Consider the following 19,386-nt stretch of genomic DNA (forward strand, 5'->3'; position numbering starts at 1 on the left):
TGTAGGTGTAACTGCAAAAGCTTCATAATTTCCACATCTTAATTTGGGTAGGCCAATTTGGTGCTGGTTAAAGTGTGGGTGATATCAATATTATGACTGAGTTTACAGTGTCACTGAGATGTCTGTAGGTACTTAAGGGATCTGGAATGAGCGTTTATTGCGTTTCGACAGTATTTTTTTTGGGATATGAGAGCACATCAGACATATCGAATTGCATTCTGATTCTGAATACGAAGAATGTCTTTCTGATATCAAATAATTTTCTTTTTTTGAAATTCACGATATAATACAAATTTTATGACAAATTATGAAAATTTGATATTTTTCACATTTTTGATATACAACAATCCTCGGAGGAAATTTTATAAATCTAATGATATATTCTTAAAGTGTATGTAGCTGGAAGGAAAAGCCGACGATCAATTGAACATTTTGACCTTTCATATTGAAGATATGGATTTTTTTCCCAAAAAGACCTATTTTTTTTTTGGTGTTTTGGGAAAAAATCCATATCTTCAATACAAAAGGTCAAAATTTTCAATTGATCGTCGGCTTTTCATCCCACCTACATACACTTTAAGTATAAATCATCAGATTTATAAAGTTTACTCAGTACTGTTAAATATCAAAATATCAATTTTTAATCATTTGCCATAAAATATGTATTACATTGCAAATTTCAAAAATCAAAATTATTTGATATCAGAAGGACATTCTTCGTATTCAGAATGCAATTCGATATGTCTGATGTGCTCTAATGTCCCACAATAAATACTGTCCAAACGCTCATACCCCACCCTTAAATGTATTATTAAATTACATTAAATCTGTAAATGTTGATGATCTGTCTACTCATAACAAAATTGACTTTTAAAAGCTGAATTAGTAATACTCCCCATACCACATTGATAATATAGCGATTCACAAGTTCATGATACGTTTTGGTGCAATTGGTATTGACGCATCTTGAAAGATCCAGTCCTAGAATTCAATTATAAGGCAAGAACTGAACAAATTTTGCAACTTTCAAAATGTTGATTAAATGTCATTTATAACCAATTTGCAATACTCATCACCAAATCTCTAGTTTCCAATGAAAAGTTTCATAATAGGTCATCAATATACACAACATGGGGTTTAAATTGAAAGTCACTCGTAAACAAATCGTCGGTCGCAACACAGAGTGGCGTACGTGAAGGACAAAATATGTTTCAGAGCAAACCGATTTTGAAGGATATGCTACTAGTAACGGGGTCCATACTTCTCCACTGTTATCTCTCAGTGGCCCAATTCCTTTTGAAATTGAAGTTTAACTATTAAATTGTGTCTTTAATAGTTAACAAGGAATAACTGTTATAGGATAATAGTTAGCTCTAAAGCTATACGCCACTATGTGAAACGGAAAATTACTCTACGCCACTATGTGTTGCGATCGACGAAATGTAATCTGCTCCCACAAAATGAGTGTAAAGTCGCAAATTGGTAGTTTCAAGACGACTGCTGAGTTGATGTTCTTTGTTTTGACTCTTGTATTTTGGTATTCAATTTTGATATGTACCCCGTGGCAGTGCACTAGTTCCTTTGTGAAGCATTCCAGCAAAATTAGAGATCTGGTTGCAGAGGTTCTACCAGGTTGGATTCATGAATTGGACTACTATCCCATACCTCAATGCAGTCTTTATTGTCCTTGCATATATGCATATAAGCTGTGTGAAAATCTTGGAGATCATCAACATTTTATGTCTAAGTTGACTTATAGTTAACCCTATTCTATTTATACCCCCCCCCATCAATTCCGTGCCATATCGCACGAAATGGCTTAATATGCATGTAAAAAAATATTTACACAAATGTCTTATCTTTTGAACAGTTTTGATAATTTATCACTTCTATCAACAAAAAAACATTGTTCCTAATAACTACCATTTACACATCATAAAATGGTTTAAAATGTTGGAAACTTGCATATTTTAGGCCAAATTTAGAATAGGGTTAAGAATATCAAATCCCAATTTCATACGAAGCATAGAGAACCTTAGTCTTGCCAGCAAGACTTCAGTCTTTATCATAAACATAATGACATCTACAGACCTGAGTCTATGGTTACAGTTACTGGAACTAAGAGAACCTCTGCAACTGAATGTACCCATGGGTCAATTTCATAATTAATATGATAGGAAATAAACTATGTACCGCATGCAGTGAAATAGCAGATCAAGTCAAAACTCTGCTGTCTCTGCATAAAGTTATGGATTATTTTTAAAATAAAATAAAATCTTGCTTTGAATGATAAGTATATAACTTTGTGTCTCATCTCTGCTTGCCTTCAAGGAATTTAGAGGTTTTAAATAGTTACAAAAGTATGTTGCGTAACAATTATTTAATTCTCATTTTCTGACATTTCTCCCACATGGTTTGATGTATATCAATGGGACTTGGACACAATGACCCTTGGGGATATTAACATACAATGGGTCAAAGGTCATCTAGTGTCATTTTACAAAGATATATATTTTTTTTTTAAATAAAGATTCACGACAAGCCTCTTAAAGGGGTATTTGGGGGGTTTTTTCCCTCAATTTGTTGGACTTTTTACAATAGGCAAAGCTAGTTCAAATGCCCTATTGATGGACACATTTTATGCGCCACGTAGTTTACTAATACTCAATAATATCTTTCAAATCTGTTTTAGAGTGGGCTCTGTTATCCTCAAATATACTGACAATCCCAGGCGGGAAAGGGGCACTTGGATTCTGGCTGAGTACCCATGCTCAATCCGAAAAAGCGAGACTAGCGCTAGTCCCGAGATTCCCACTAGGAGTATCAAAACCAAAAATGATTGTCTCTAGGGATATCATATTCCAAAATCTTTTCTAAGTCACGCTAGGGATATCAAATTCACCTCTTTCCCAGGGGTATCAATATGTGGTGTGATCAAGCAAAATCAGTCTGAAGTCCCTCATATTCAATTTTTAGTTTCTTATTGGATTGTAATAATCATTTGAAAAGCTACATTTTGCAGAAAACCCTGTTGAAATTAGACAACCAATTCAAACAAAAATATGAACAGTTAAAGAGTTTCCAAAACAATGGGAAAAAACAAATGGAAAAAAAGGAAATATTCCTTTGTTTGGCTATATATCTTAAAATCAATATTTCCGACTTCCGACTGATTTTGCTTGATCACATCGCATATATATGATTCCGACTTTCAAAAGTCATTTCTGGTCATATTTGTACACTTGGTCTTACAGGGGGGCTTTCATCAAAACCCCTGGCAAAAACTATCCTGTTAGGGGTTTGTTTTTACATGTATAAAAATCTGATCCCGCTAGGGGTGTTTTTATACAAATCTGGTCCCATTATGGGTGTTTTCTGCTTAATACCGGGTTTGCTTAAAACTAGTCCCAATAGAGGTTATCTTCAGGAACGCCGGATCTAGCATGGGTTCCTAGACAATCTTTGAGACCCCCCGATGATACAGTTCTTTCAGCATGTATAATAATTTAATTACATGTTCACAGGCAGTTTTGTATCCGACAGTCCAAATAAATATCCTATTGTGGTGACAAAAGCACTGAACAAAAAGGTTTGCTGTGATCTTATGCTATACAAAATTCACATTTTCATTCTCAAACTTCACTTCAATAAGACAATAAAAACTAGTAATCAAAACAAACATGTTTTAGAAACATTTATTATTATTAAAATTCTTGTTTTGAATAATAAATATACAACTTTTTTTTGTATTCTTTTATAAAACATTTTTTTATTCAACAACTTCCTTGCCTTTCCTTATTTTACCTCTCTCTTTGATATCTGCAAATCCTTCCTTTGAACTATTTTTAGTCTTCCTCTCCGCCCATCATGCATATTTTACAACCTCTACTACCATGGCTGGGCTTGCTCCCTTTTCCTTCCTCCATCGCCCTCATTACCACTCACCACCACTAGTAACTTTCCATCCTCCTTTCCCACCCTTCTCGTATCCTGTAACTTGACCTGTCATTTTTCCATCTTGTCCACAATCTCTTCCTGTTCTTTCTGTGTCTTCTCTTTCTTTCTTTCTTTCTCTTCAAAAGGAAATACCTTTCGCAATATTTCTTCCTTCTGTCGTTCTTGATTTTTCCTCTCTCTCATCCTGTGCCTCTTCCTCTTTGACCCGCTTCTCCTTTAACTCTTTCAATACCCTGTCTATCTCCAATGATTACCTTGGTATCCTCTGCCTTCTCCTGCAACTCCCTCACCCTTTCCTCCTACTCTCTCCTCCTTCTCCTGTCTCCTCGCCAACTCCTGTCGCTTCCTTTCCAAACCTAATTCTGCCTCCTTCACCAATCACCCTCTCTTGACATCTCACTTCCTTCTCGTAGTCACTGTTTCCTTAAAAGGGCATTTCGTGATCCACAGCCTCATCCCCCCATTTTTCTCAAAAAAAGTTGACATTTTTATTCCACTGGAAGCCTCTGGCTACATAATGTTTATGTACACAAAATTTCTTGCAGATTAATTCATTTAACAAAAATTACGTTCTGGTGTAGCAGAACAAAATTACAACAGTGGTCTATGGAGGAGTGTTATACACATAAATCATGCATAACTCGCAAACGCAAAATCGGAATAAGTTTTTTTGTGGATATCTACTGAAAATATCATAAAAAGAGAATGCTAGGCTCACGAAATACTCCTTTAAGAGACATATTTACTAATTTTAATATCACAAGGATACTGAAACTGCATTATAAATTGCATTTTAAATTGCATCTAGGTCCAATTTACCAAGCACCTGAGGAATTGTCACACCTCTTAACCAGGTCCATGAACTTGTTAGTTCCCAGACTGAAGATTGGTTTGGGCCTTGTGTGACAAGTGTACATATCTGAGAAATTTGCATTAGATTATTGTGAATTGCATCAGACAAAATGTGGCAATATTTTAGTCTTCTTGCATTTGATTGTTTTTTCCTTCTACATACAATGTTCATACCATGTATTACAATGAATACAGGTTTTAATTTTCATTTCAAACAGTTCCTTGGTTCAAAAATCACAGAATCCACAGCCATCCTGGTCCAAACGCACCATTATGTACAATCTGTGCTTATGAGATCCAACCCAACCATACATCCCTTAGGTGTAGTAAATGTGACAGATTGTCTCATACTAATTGTGAAAACACAAATGAGCTACCTGTTTTGGATTTTCTGGAAATGTTGCTTTTTGTCAAACGTATTCATTTTGAATTTGCCTGCGCTGTATGGGATCCATACACAACATCTGATATCCAAAACAAAAATAGAAATGGTGCATCGCAGAGCAGCTAGGTTTGTGGTTAATAATTAGATTAGAAAGTAGCATTTCGTCATTGGGCAGGAAAAACCTCTTATGTGTCATTGGCCCCTGAACAAGTTTAAAGCAAAACCTATGTAATCTCTTGGCAGTTTTGTTTTAAACATGTTCAAGGGCCACAAGTACATCTAGGTTTTTCCTACCCAACGACGATTCTAAATGATTTAAATTGATCTATATACATTACAAGAACCCTGAAAAAATATCCGTCTTGCAACTATGTGTAAAATTCATTCAGAAGATATAGCAATCCCAATTCCTGATTATATTCACAAGCAAACCATCACAAATGTCTAGTGGACCATATCATCCTCTGAAGTTCCGGTCCATGAGGGTATCATCAAATGTGTACAAATTGAATTTCTTTCCAAATACCATTCCACTCCTATCATCTGTTCTAGAGTCTTGTAGCATTCAAAACTACACTATGTAATGTTTAATCTATTCGCGTAAAATGTATAATTTGTGTTTTCATTGTAGGTCATTTTACTTCTTAATTAGATGTAGATTTTGCGATTTTATTGCATACTTATGCATTTGGGACTTATAGTACACTGTTCATTGAAGGAAGTATACTGATGTGTGTCCCAGCTTACAAAGCTCTAATAAAAAGTTTTGGCTTGTAACTTTTCACTGGGCCTGCAACTTTTCAGAGTTACTGGTCTGGGTGTCCACTGGCCAGTAACCTTCGAGGTATATTTCTAATACTGGATGACAGCTGGATTCACCTTGGGTGTTTCTCATTATATTGTTTGAAGAATACCTTGCCAACTTCATAGGAACTTAACATGATAGCAAGAGCTGGTGTAATCCTTCCTACCCTTGGTGCAAAACCTGAAAATAAATAAGAGTTGTTATAACATTATTGGTGTAGCTATCAAACTTACCATTTGGTGCATTCAATATAATATAATGCGAAGTTTTTGGCAAGCGTATTTCATTATAAAACATTGCCTTAGATTAACATAATTGGTGAAATGTTTATTAAAGTGACATTTCCTACAATTCCTATATATTTTTATTATCTACTGTTCCACATGTTGTTCATGCTGCTTAATATTGCTATGTGGTTCTACATAAATTCTGTTTGTAAAATTTTTTGTTAGTTTTTTAAGCCTTTTGTTATTGGGCCAATTTACAGCAGTCTGTTTTTTATTTCAGAAATCCAGAAGAAAGTGTTATTTTTAAGCAAGATATTAATGCTTCTCTTTTTCTCTTGTACATTTTGTTTTACAAGCAATACGAAATCAACAAATCCTATGAAAATCATTCTGTAATGTTCCTAAAACTTATAATTTTTCATATCTAGCCTATTCTAACTCTAGAAATAAAAAAATGCATACCACATTTTGGTTTTTGAGTCATTTTAATACAGGAAAGAAACTTGATCCACTAAATGGACAGTAACTGCATGCTTCAATAGTGATCATTTCTGAGCCAAAACAAAAGCATATGTGACACCATCTGGTCCACGCAGCTCGATGGGGCCAAAAAATGTGAGAAATTAGCAATTTAGGAGACTTTTAGAGCTGAAATGCTCAACAGGGGTCTTTCAGCACTCTGTTTTGGTAAAATTCAGGGGTCTTTCGGACTGTGGTCGAAAACGGGTCTTTTCGGAGGAGCATACCCATATGGTCATTTGTGTTAAGTGTCTCCCGGTAGAAACATTAATAGAAACCTCATTGCTTACCAGAATATAATCCCCTCATTCCACTCTGGGTATATATTCTTCTCATGATTAACCATGTAGAGCTAGGATGCTTCTTTTTGTCTGGAGAGAAAATGGATAGGAAAAAGATTATTGTGTCAGAGAAAATAGAATTTAATACAATTGAAAATCTCAAACAGAACAGTTGCTAAGCCAACCAGGTCGACAAATTTCCTTTTATAGGACAGAACCTTAAAGGTACACCCAGCAGGGACAATCCACTCTACTGGGGTATCACTCCATATGACTAGCTTTTTGGGACAGTTAGGGAGCTGACACCCTACATGTGGACTCTCTATGCACAAGACTGATGGCTTAACTTCTCCTCTAAAGGACAAGGTTCATTTACCCATGGTTCATTTACTGAATTCAAAATCTAATTGACAGACATTGCCATTAAATTTCGGACTTTTTTTTACAAGTCAATACCCCAGAGATCTCATGCACTTAAAATGAGTACACAACCACTGTACACACAACCACTGCATCAGGTCAAAGTATATTTAGCAGAGTTGGAGTTGAAAAATGGTTACACTGCACTGATCAACTATATAAGATTTTGCCACAATGTTTCAATTGCTCCTTTATTGGACAACTTGTAAACATATCATGGAATTCTTTCACTGAAATATGTAGGTGCCGGGCATGTTTTTGAGTGAAAGTAAAAGTGGGGTGGGTGTGGCAGGGGGTGCACAAGTGTATGTGTGACAAATATTTAGTGACAGTATTTACCTTTCAAGGCATCCATTTCTCCTAGTTCAATCTGTCTATGTGTCTTGACTACATCAAAGGGATTAGTGAAGAATGCAGCAATCTAAATAAACAACAAAATCATATTCTAGTAAAATAAAAAGAATTTGCGGGATATATTGGTTTTGTACTTCCAAGACATATGTGACGTGTCATGTCAAAAGGAGACACTTTTGGGCAGGTTATAAATTTTGAGGTTTTTACATATCTTAAATAGAGATATTTTGCTCCACAATGCTGTTTTCCCCAATGAAATCGGACATTCCTAAGTGAAATTATTGAGTTTGTAAGTTATGGTATTATAAAATTGGAAATTGAGATATCGGCTTTTAAAAATATTATTGACAATGTTGAGAGTAGGAATTACCTTGAAAAATGTCTCAAAAAATACAAGATGCCAGTTATATTCCGGTCTGAAATTATCAGACAATATTTTTAACATTAATAACATCACAAATTCGCAATAAACTCAAACTTTGAAAAAATCACCCCCGGGTAGATTTTTGGCTATATCTCCATTTACGATCCTGCCCAAAAGTGTCTCCTTTTGACATGACACGTCGCATATCAGTTTTATAGAGCATTTCTCTTATGGCAATATCCACCCATTTTATTTCATTTCATTTCATCCAAATCATCTTGAAGACAGCCTTTAACATTACGATGATGGTTTCCAGTATCGTGACTTGGCATCTGTGCCCCCCCCAACTCAACACAAAATTGGCAACCATGAGAGTTACCAAATAGCGCAGAAAAGGGTTAATTTTTTTACCAGTAGCGAGGACTGCGAAATTGGGAAAATGGGTGGTATTTAATTTGGACAGTCTGCGAAATTTGGATAAAAGGGGTACTTGGGAAAATCCGGTAATTTTATGTCAATATTTAGTGTCACTGAAAAGGGGTGTTTGAAATTCTAGTCATTTAAAAGGGGTTTGGGAAATTCTAGTCATTGAAAACCACAAAAAAGGGGTTGTTTTTGGCCACATTTTGTCCTCGATTTTGCATGAAAAGGGGGGGGGTGAATTTGATGAAAAATCATTGCAAAGGGGGTCTTTAAAAGATTTGGTAACTCTCATGGTTACCAACTTTTGTGTTGAGTTGGGGGGCCTCTGTGGTAACGTCATTAATAACAATTTGAAATCCAATTGGTCCCAGTTTTGAATGTAACATACACAGAAAAAGAATCATTTAATTTCACACATGCTGCCTGTTGTGCAAAAAATGGTTCTTCTCACACCAACGTCAAAAGAAAGATATAAATTTATGATCAATTACTGACATGGCATATGTTTATAGTGAGAAGCTGGTGGTTAATTTCAGGAGGAAATAAACATCTGCACTGATTAATCTGTATACCTGCTTACACTATAAATACCTAAATGTGTGATCAAACACAGCTTGGCATAATAGTACTCACCACTCCTGCAATGGCAGCTGAGGCAAATGACACTGGAAAGGTTACCTCCTCTTGATGAAAGGCCTTCATTAATCTAGCTTTGAGTATCTCAAAATTGAACCACATTATACCTGAAAGCAGGAGCAAAACATGAAAATGGTTCAAACTCAATTTAAAATCACAATAATTCGCATTAAAACAAATAAAAGGGAGGTAAATGAAACAAAAGAGTAAACAGGAAAGTTTGAATGCTGGATAAAATAGTGCAATGTTAAAAAGGAGTACATGTATTTCGTGATCCTAGTATATCCTCTTTTTATGACATTTTCAGTAGATATCCATGACAAAAACTCATTCCCAAAATTTCAGTTGATTCTGATTTTGTGTTTGCGAGTTATGCATGCATGATTATGTGTATTACACTGCTCCATAGACATTGTGTTGTAATTTTGCTCAAGTGTACCAGAACATAATTCAAATTTCACAATATTTTTGCTAAGCGAATTAATCTGAAAGAAAATTTTTTGTACATTATTTTTTGTATAACACTAGTGCACCTGCAGCTGTGAGAGCCCTGATGCTGTGAGAGCACTGGCATGATAGCGATACTGTTTGACCCCAGATGACCTTTGACCTCGGTGTAATCTTTTTCATGCTCCCCTCATACGCACGGATTCCACCTATCAAGTTTAAGCCCAATAGGGCAAAGTTTAAATTTAGCCCCTACATGACCTTTGACCTCGTTTGACCTCAATTTTGTTTTGCCCATATATTCCCTCGTATCAACGACTCCACCCACGACGGTTCAGCCCGACAGGTAAAAGTTTGAAATCCATGACCTTTGACCTTTGACCTCAGATGACCTCCATATAATGTTTTTCATGCTCCCCTCATACGGAAGGTTTCGACCCACCAAGTTTGAGCCCGATCGGGCAAAGTTTGAAATTTGACCCTCCGTAATGACCTTTGACCTCAGTTGACCTCGATTTTATTTCAGCATTATATTCCCTCCTATCAAGGATTCCACCCACCAAGTTTGGGCCCGATCGGACAAAGTTTGAAATTTTGACCTTTGACCTTGACCTCCGATGACCTTCAAAACCACATGGCCAACATGCTTTTCCCAAGACCTATCTATATCCCAAATTTCAGCACGATGCGTCGAAGCGCGGCGAAACGCATAGCCGGACAGACAGATAGATACACAGATAGACAGAGACCGCTTATTATTTTATTAGTATAGATAGATAATATGAACCCTTTAGCAAAATAATAATGTATGAAAATTATTGTGAGTGGGATCAGAAGGCCCATAAAATTGAAATGTACATTGAGTTCTTCCAACTTCTAGAAACTTTATTAATTTATTCCACAATTACATGATGTTGATTAGAAGTTGTCAATGTTTAGACTCATTAAAATAGACAAGGGCCCTTAGATTGTCAGACTTGAGGGCCCAAATGGCCCTTGGAAAGTTGGGTTGATTTCAGTCAAATTCAGTGAACTGACTCTCGATAGCTTATTACATCCCCTGTAGACAAATGAAATTCTTACAAGCAAATGGCGCATCACGTAGTACTGTTGGTCCCCATCCTCTCCATAATGATAGAACACCTCCATCTTGAACTGCAGTTCTAACGCAACCATAAATCTCCTTGAAGGTTAAAGGTTGTGACAACATCTTCGTTCTGATAAGTTCCAATGGGTTTATGATACTTACTGCATATACTATAATTCAAATTAAATAACATATTATTTAAAATAAATATTAATTTATTAATTCAAAATAATGTTAAGGTTTTTTTTTACTGTTAAGGATTTTTTTCTACTGTTAAGGATTTTTTCTGCCTTAATATTTGAATTATTGCCCAAATGAGGCAAACTTTTTACTAAAACAACTTTTTAAAGTCAAAGAGTCCTAATTGGTCAATAATTAAGGCAAATATCCAAAATATGTTTAAGAAAATTAATAAAGATTGATTGACTGATTGTTTGACACATACCTCACTTGAAAAGAGTCCAAAGATTATGGAAAAAACACAAGGAAGACCAATATTTTTGAAGGAACATTTTCTATGTTATCATAAGAAATGTGGTTCAGGCAAAACACATTGTGATTTTCTTCAAAGTATTTGTTTTCACAGCAAATCTGCTCTTATATTTAGATTCCGGTACTCTATTTTCTTTCGAAAAATATTTACTTTCATATATTATCGTGCATGAATAATATATAGAAGTTATGGCACTTTTATTCAATGCATTTAGACTTAACAGCAAAGATGCATATACATATATATGCAGCAGAATACATCTCTATTTGATTTAAGGATTCCCAACTACACATACATTTAGAAGTCGTACTTGAAATAGCCTTATGTAGGTAGAGCTCAAGTCTGTGGTTGTATTGATAAAGAACACACAAGTACAGTAGGAAACTCACTTTACATTCAGGATTTCTTTTTACAGAATATCACTATATAGGCCAGTAAAAATCAGCCCCAAAATCTCCAAAGGTCAAAATAATTGCAACATGAATTCTATTTTCGGAAAATGTTGCTCTTAAGTCTCTATTTTAACATACTCAAAGTCTACCAAAATCAACCTCTGCAAAAGATGTGTAAAATTGACTTTTTCAAAATGGCAGCCAAAATGTCGTAAAAAATAAACAGTTGAGATATCAATATTATATGAGTGTCCATGTGGGAATTGGGTGACATTTTGACCTACAAATGCTCTTATGCCCTTACCGTTTCATAAATATTTATTTGTCTCATGTAGTTTTTGTTCAAAATTTCAAAATGGCCGCCAAATACGTTCATTATGAGTTGTGAATACAGACAGGGCAATCAACTTTTCACCATAGAAGCTGAATCAGCATTAAAATAGTACATGTAAGTTATGATCCACATATTATGTGTATCGGATACTTTAGAGTAAATATTTGAATGGTAATTGGATGGACGGTCCTAATATAACATTCAATACAGCGTCGTCAAACATTTCTCCCACAAAGAGCTACAGGGTCGATTCTAAAGACCTAAAAAATCAGGGGTGATTCGAAAAGGTGATTTAATTGTCAGCATGACTGTAATATGACTGTAACTTATTTTTACTGTTCCACTTGAATAATTCTGGGGGCGACGATATACTTCGCCAGGGTCCGGGTCTCTCCCATATGCTTGAGGATCGCTGATGTTTGATTATGCGCTCTGATTATCAGGCAGGCGGCATCGGTTCAGGCTCGGGTGTGGCTTCGCCTATTAGGGCTGGTGGCCAGCTGCTCGGAGCTGCCACTTGCGCACGAGGAGATACAGCTATACTTCCTCGGGCAGTTGCAAGCGTGGCGGCATCCTCAGAGCCTCATAATTCCGGTCCTCGGCAGCTCCACTCCTGCCTCTCCTGGTAGATAAATCAACTCAGTATGACAGCATGACCGCTATGCGTTTTACATCAACAGGGAGGGGGCACCAAAAGTTCCAGCTATCAGCATTTGCAGGGAGACAGTGTCCCTTCTTCTGTAGTGTTAGTGGAGGTGGTACGGAGCTTCGAACGGGGTTGACTCGCCGATTGCTTGTCGGGTTGGGTCAGTCCTCATCTCTCTTGTCTAATTGAGTGGCACCTCACTCAGTAGTATGCATGTATCGGTCCATCTTTCAGAGGTTAGATCGTCTCAGAACCATTAGCTTCCGCCTTTTTTCACCCGGCATTGAGGGCGGTAGGCCGGGACACCATGCAGGAGAGTTGGGAGGGCATATTCGGTATAATGCCTTCCCTCCCATTGCCATGATCCTTCTGGTTCTGCTGAAGGTAGCCAATTCTTGGAACTGATTACTCCTTTTAGCCGCTTTCTCTGGCCCAAGCAGTGGAATGTTCTCCGCCTCTTGGATCTTCTCGTGGGAGAACCAGTCAGTCGCCTATGCCGCGAGATCTTCTCACAGTTCCGCCACGCCACCGGCACCAGGTACAGATGGAGTTGATTAACAACCTCCACCTGACTGTTTGGCGTACTTCCGCCAGTCCGCCCAGACAGCGGGCCATTAATATTCGACAGTCAACTAGACAGAGTTACGATTCGCGACTTCGCCGATTCTACAAGTCACAGATTTCCTTACCACGGGGACCGTATGCCTCGTACCGCTTAAGCATACAATACTGTCATTATAGCGATTCATCATGACTGGGGGGGGGGTATATGACGGTGTTATCGAGTCCAGCACTTGCGGACCTCATTAAGAGCATGGTGACAGAAAGACCTCCAGTTCGCTCCCTGGTTCCGGAATGGAACTTCATGTTGGTGTTGCAGTATCTACCCAAGGCCTTCGAACCCACGGAGGACCTCTCTCGTTGCAAGACTTGACACTCAAGACTGTGTTCTTGATGGCAGTGGCCTGCGATCGACACTGTTCAGTTATGTACATGTTCTTTCTATAGACGAGCACCACCTACGCTTCACCACTGGGGTAGTCTCTAACCTTCCTCGTGCTGGGTTCCTGGACAAGAACCAGACCATGCCCAGTCCTCTACTCAAGTTATCCGATGTGCCTCACTGATCTGGATCTCATTGCGGGGTATATGCGATGAAACCGTCACGCCCAGTGAGGGCTCTGAGAGGGTACATTGCGCGTATCAAAGAGATCGTGGGAGGTAAGTAGAGTTGCTCAGTGTTTACCCCACTCAGAAGTGAGAGGGAGATACGCATAGCGCATAATACTTACCTCTCACGAACTGAGACTGACCAGCGTTTTAGGCGTTCCACCCTCAAGATTGTTATACGCTCATACGAGAGGGTCACAAGAAACGTGCGTTGGTGGGGCTATATGTCGTTAGGGTTTGGTGATACTGGTTATCCCTGTTCCTCTGGGGGTGTCAAAAGCTTTTTCTGTGGTACAGAGGGTTTCTTGTGGTCCCAAACTATCAGTTTGTGTTTACAAGTGCTAATTATTTAATGCTATATTTAGTGATGGAATAATGATCGCTCCAGCTATTTTGGCGGCCATTTTGAAAACTTAAGTGAGAAAAAGTCATTAATCTTATTTCAGACTCTCGAAGCATAGCTTGAAACATACGAATCATGTTACTATTACTAATAAGTGACACAGTGAGTCTGTTTTCTATATTTTGTCCACCATTTTAATCATTTTGAAAAATCGATTTATCCATAAATCGATTTATCCATATTCACTTAGAGGTTGATTTTGGTAGACTTTTAGTATATTGATAAGGGCACCTAATAAAAATGTTTTCCGCAAAAAAATTCCATGTTGCAATTTTTTTGACCTTTTCAGCTGATTTTACTGGCCTAATACACTAGGATCCACAACATGCTCATCTATCAAGGCACTTCTTTAACCCCAATACATTTGTACATTCATTGAATGACCTTTGAAAAATTGGGTACAAAAACTCATACTCTAAAACTTGAGGTTAAATTTTGCACTGTGTTGTTTAATTGAGGTTATTGAACTATGCCATTGGGATGAGGCCATTGTGGTCCATAGTGATATATTTCAAACAAAATCAATCTTTTACTATTGTAGCTTGTCATCTGAACCAAATATATATTTTTTACATTATACTAATAATTTTGCAACTAATATTTTGACTGATAAACAGTCACTCTACAAAATCATGCTCTTGCATACATTGTATATCAATGCACCCACAAGTTCTGAAATGTTTTTTTTTTTGATTTGTTCGGTTTTTGACAACCCTGGATAACCCAAGAAAGCCTCTATTGAAGCTTATTTCCATTGGGGTCCATTTGAACACCGGGACGGGTTGGGAACAGTCAGGGGTTAACACCCTACTCTTTTTAAACTGGCTGCGAGATACATGTACAGGTATGGCTCTCTGTACACGGGACCGACGGCTTAACGTCCACTCCGAAGGACGGAGTACTTTCATGATTCATTTACCCAATTCTAAATGAACCATGGGGAGAGCGGAAGTCTGAATTTAATCTACAGAAGTTGCCAATTAATTTCAGACTTTTTTTTCCAAGTCAATATCCCAGCAAATCGCCACCGCCGGGAATCGAACCCGGGACCTCATGCACTAAAGGCAAGTACCCTAACCATTGCGCCACGCTCTCCCTGATGCTTTCAAACAATGAATGAAACATGTTTTGACACTAACCTTTAGCAATGCAACCTGCAACCACTGGTACAAATGTACTGGATGTCTCATATTTATATCCCATAACATATTTCAGCTGATCATAAGCAGTGAGATACAATATTGTTGATGGTACAAACATGACTCTGTCGAAGAAATACAAGAAATTACTTAGCAGCCCATTACTTGATTATAATAATTACAGTTTATTAGCACTCTTGGCTATTGTACACATATAATACAGGAGTGATCATTTAAACATGTATTTTAAACATATAAATTTTATTTACCTCCTCTATATAAGGGACCGCTCACAAACACTTGTTAGGGGGGCTGATGCAAAAGGTGGGGGCCTGAAATTTTTGACCCTCCTAAGGGGGAAAAAAAAAAAAAAAAATGACCACAAATTTTCCTGGGAAAATTGAGTTTATATGCTTTTCTATGGGGTTGATCCATAATTTTCATGTCAAAAAGGGGGGCCCTGAAATTTTTGAGGTCTGTAAAGGGGGTCCCTGAAAAATTTTCACGATGAAATTTTTTTGCATCAGGCCCCCCTTACAAGTGTTTGTGAACGGTCCCTTATATAGAGGAGGTAAATAAAATTTATAAGCACAATTTTGGACTTGAAAGTTGACAAAATTAATGAACAGTACCTATATTTGGGTATGCATACTACATACATTGAATTATGTTACTTCTGATCCAGTTCTAGGCAGAAGAATTGTTTCCGACATAACTTGCCAAGTATACTGCTGATGTCAAATTTAAAATGACCTTTACCAGCTAAAATTAAAGATGCTTACAAGATTCATGATCAGGATAACAGAAAGCCAAATGTATGACTGTATGCTTAAAAATGGTTCTTTTCTACAACAATGATTTTGAACAATACTTACAGTGTTGGAATTAGTCCACTATATAATTTTGTGATCCCTTCTGTCCTAGATATTTTCAAGATTGCATCCTGTGTAAAGAAGAAAGAAAACAGACAGGTGTGATTTGTGACATTTTCAGATCACAAACAAGCTAGATACATCATACATGTAAGAGGTATTTAACCTGAGTGAGGTATCAGTGATCAATGCATTCAGGGATAGCGCTAGGCTGCATTTGGGGGTCCTGTGGACTCACCAAAATACAATTTATTTACCTTCTATTTTTAAATTTTCTTCAAGTTCAGGGGTTCTTGCAGACCCCAGTTTTTTTCAATATAGCGCTACATTTACCACAAACATACTTATGCTGCATTTGTGCAACTCTGACTCACCAAACTCTACTGCAGACCCCTATTTTTTTTATTTTCTGCAAGTTCAGGGGTCCCTGCAGAGTTTTTTGTTCTAGCGCTACCCTTGATTCAAAGCAATTAAAGGCTTGATAAATGTATGTGACCCAATCTGATTCACTCATGCCAAAGGCAGAAATTGTAAAATTAAGAAACAGGGAGAAATGGGGAGCTTAAGGGGTACTACACCCCTAACAAATTTTTTGCTTATTTTTGTGTTTTTCTCAAAAATTATAGCGCATTGGTGACAAGTAAGATATACATTATAGGGGCAAGGACTACAACTACGTCCTGCACTGAAAATTCAGCAACTCAAGGCAAGTAGTTATTGATTTATTGATCAAATATTGGTTTTCCTCATTTTTGACTGTAACTCCACAACTGTTGTCTGTGCTGAAATAAAAATTTCCAGTGTAGCAGTTGTAGTCCTTGCCCCTATCTTACTTGTCACCAGTGCTCTATAATTTTGGAGACAAATGCAAAAATAGGCACACAATTGGGCAGGGGTGTAGTACCCTCTTAAACCAATAAAATAAGGTAATAAGCAATATCAGTCATAAGTAACTTACTAGCACACCGTTAAAATGTCCACCTCTATTATAATGTTGTTTAGCTGCACTCCTCCAATCCATCAATTCAGGTAGATGCCACATACACACATGATCCAGTAACCCATTGCAGTGCCAAAAATAGAAATAGATATACCATATTTAATAAATTGGTAATGAAAATACTAATTTATGGGAACTAGATAGAAAACTAGAAAACATAAGAGGGAGGGGAGACATGAATGATAATTATAATAATAGCAATATTAATTGATAATGTTAATAATAATAATGATTAACATACCACCACCAATTGGTTTTTTAACTTGTGCTTGAAGTCTTATCTTCACAACATCAAGAGGCGTAACTGGAGGTAAGAATATAAGAATGTATGGTTTATAGATGCAGTTGTATACAATATACATGTATGTGACACGATCTGGCCAAAGGAGGCATTTTTAAACATTGAGTTACCGGTACCGTACTGTAATTATTACATTATTCATACAATAGGCTATCATTTACTGAAAACACCAAAGGTCTAGCATACTTGGTTCAAAAGTTATGAAGTTTTTTGATGTCCATTTTCTTATGTATTTTATTGTTTTTTACTCCATATTTTTGCATTTATCTCCATTTCAAATTTGCTGCCTTTGGCCCCCATGGACTAGATCGTGTCACATATTAGACTTTTTAAATGACCAAACTTCAAAGACATCAAGAATGTGCTAGAGAGATATCTTTCTAATTTTGATGAAGATGAAGTAAACAAACCAACACCTATCCCAGATGAACTTCATGAGTACAAGAGAAGTTATTGTTCTTGTCAAAAGTAAAGTGAATATTATCATCAACAACTTACAAGTTACATGATTTTTTTGTCAAGTGGTTCAAGATGAGGAAGAACCCTGCAGATATTGGTATCAAAAGTGAAACTTGAAATACCGTATTTGATGGAGAAATTATCAATGAAAAATAGACTTTTGTATACAGTGTAGACTAGCTGATATTGATACTTTTAAAGACACACCAGCTAAAGTCATGAAGCCAAAGAACGGCATATGCTTCAATAGCAAACTGTTGCACTCGATCTTGTCACCCTACTCCACTAGTCTTGGAGTGTTAAGTCCACTCTTACATTGGCAAGATGGGACATCCTTTTGGAGTGAGAGTTAAAGAACATATTGCAGAAATTTAGTCATTGACAGGAAATATAAAATAGAACTGTGTCGACTTCCGTACTTTACAAATCTGTTATAACTGACCATGTCGCAATAGAAAATCAGGTCATCAACAGAGATGAGCCTTATACTACTCAAGAAATATGGAAATCAACAAACAATACTCATAGAAGCTACACATGTATATGGATTAGAAGGTGGGGGGGACAAAACAGTAAACCGGCCGACATTGGTACAAGTTACTCTCTTGATCACGTACATATGATCCACTTATTAAAGAACTAAGCAAACGAGGGATAGGAAAATTGCCAGAAACCACAGGAAAAGTGGATCCTCAGTGGTCAGTCTGGGAATTGTCAATCAAAAAATCGGCCTGATTAAGCTTACCTGCTACATGTTTAAAACAGGTAAGCTTAAATTTAAATACGGTTCAAAATACTTATAATTATATCCATGCTCACCTAAGAGAGTTGATAATACAGCTCCAGTCCCTGATGCTATTATTTGCTGTCCTCGAGTAACACCAAGGTCAGCGTTTTGTCTTGATTGCATGGTCATGTTGATATGATGTTGACAGTCATGACAGCCTCAATGTGCTTTTTCAATGTAACATGTTGAAATCATCAGTTGCTTCTTTGAATACACGTGACAGTAGGCTTTCTTACATTGTGATCTTGGAAACAATTCTTTCAAAACAGTTCAGAAACACACGCTTTGCTAAATGCATGTAAGCTTATTATAAACAGTAACATGTGTGTGTTGTGTCTCTGCTCTGGCGTTGTGTACATACCGATGGAAATACAGTATACTTCCGGGTTCAATCAGCTGCATTTTTCAGGGCGCATACCACCAAATGTTCTCTCTATTAAAAAGCACTTTGAAAATCAACATTTTGGGCGACATTTTCTACCCCCCGCGTGACACTAAATATTTTGCACATACAACTTTACAAGCTTTTATAGGCTTCATTTGCTGATTTTTCAGTTGCCACTGGATGTCAAATTCTCAAGTGCCTATAGGGGGTGATTAACTCCCATATTCAATTTTCAACCAGTGCTCAGT

At 37.0% G+C, this 19,386-nt stretch overlaps 1 protein-coding gene across 2 annotated transcripts; it reads right to left on the reverse strand.

Annotated features, from left to right (window-relative positions):
* Nucleotides 1-5,350: 5,350 nt before the first annotated feature.
* On the reverse strand, nucleotides 5,351-19,075 carry LOC140152328 (mitochondrial glutathione transporter SLC25A39-like). 2 transcript variants are annotated; one of them, XM_072174633.1, is made up of 10 exons: nucleotides 18,786-19,075; nucleotides 17,448-17,510; nucleotides 17,165-17,208; nucleotides 16,210-16,277; nucleotides 15,335-15,459; nucleotides 10,754-10,927; nucleotides 9,221-9,330; nucleotides 7,786-7,867; nucleotides 7,036-7,116; nucleotides 5,351-6,179 (listed from the first exon to the last, which is right to left on the reverse strand). In XM_072174633.1, the coding sequence occupies exons 1-10, from the start codon at nucleotides 18,880-18,882 to the stop codon at nucleotides 6,070-6,072; spliced, it is 954 nt and encodes a 317-aa protein (XP_072030734.1). In that variant the 5' UTR covers nucleotides 18,883-19,075; the 3' UTR covers nucleotides 5,351-6,069. The 2 variants fall into 2 exon arrangements, with proteins under 2 accessions (XP_072030734.1, XP_072030740.1); XM_072174639.1 differs by lacking the exon at nucleotides 17,448-17,510 and having other exon boundaries at nucleotides 18,786-19,074.
* Between the last annotated feature and the right edge of the window lie 311 nt (nucleotides 19,076-19,386).

Source organism: Amphiura filiformis, chromosome 1 (genome assembly GCF_039555335.1).
Source record: "Amphiura filiformis chromosome 1, Afil_fr2py, whole genome shotgun sequence".
NCBI lineage: Eukaryota > Metazoa > Echinodermata > Ophiuroidea > Amphilepidida > Amphiuridae > Amphiura > Amphiura filiformis.

Coding starts and splice junctions, on each gene's coding strand:
- LOC140152328 (XM_072174633.1), bottom strand. CDS start 18,882: ATGACCATGCAATCAAGACAAAACGCTGACCTTGGTGTTACTCGAGGA. Junction 16,278..17,164: donor GACATTTTAACGGTGTGCTA/GTAAGTTACTTA, acceptor TTCTTTACACAG/GATGCAATCTTGAAAATATC. Junction 6,180..7,035: donor AATGAGGGGATTATATTCTG/GTAAGCAATGAG, acceptor ATTTATTTTCAG/GTTTTGCACCAAGGGTAGGA.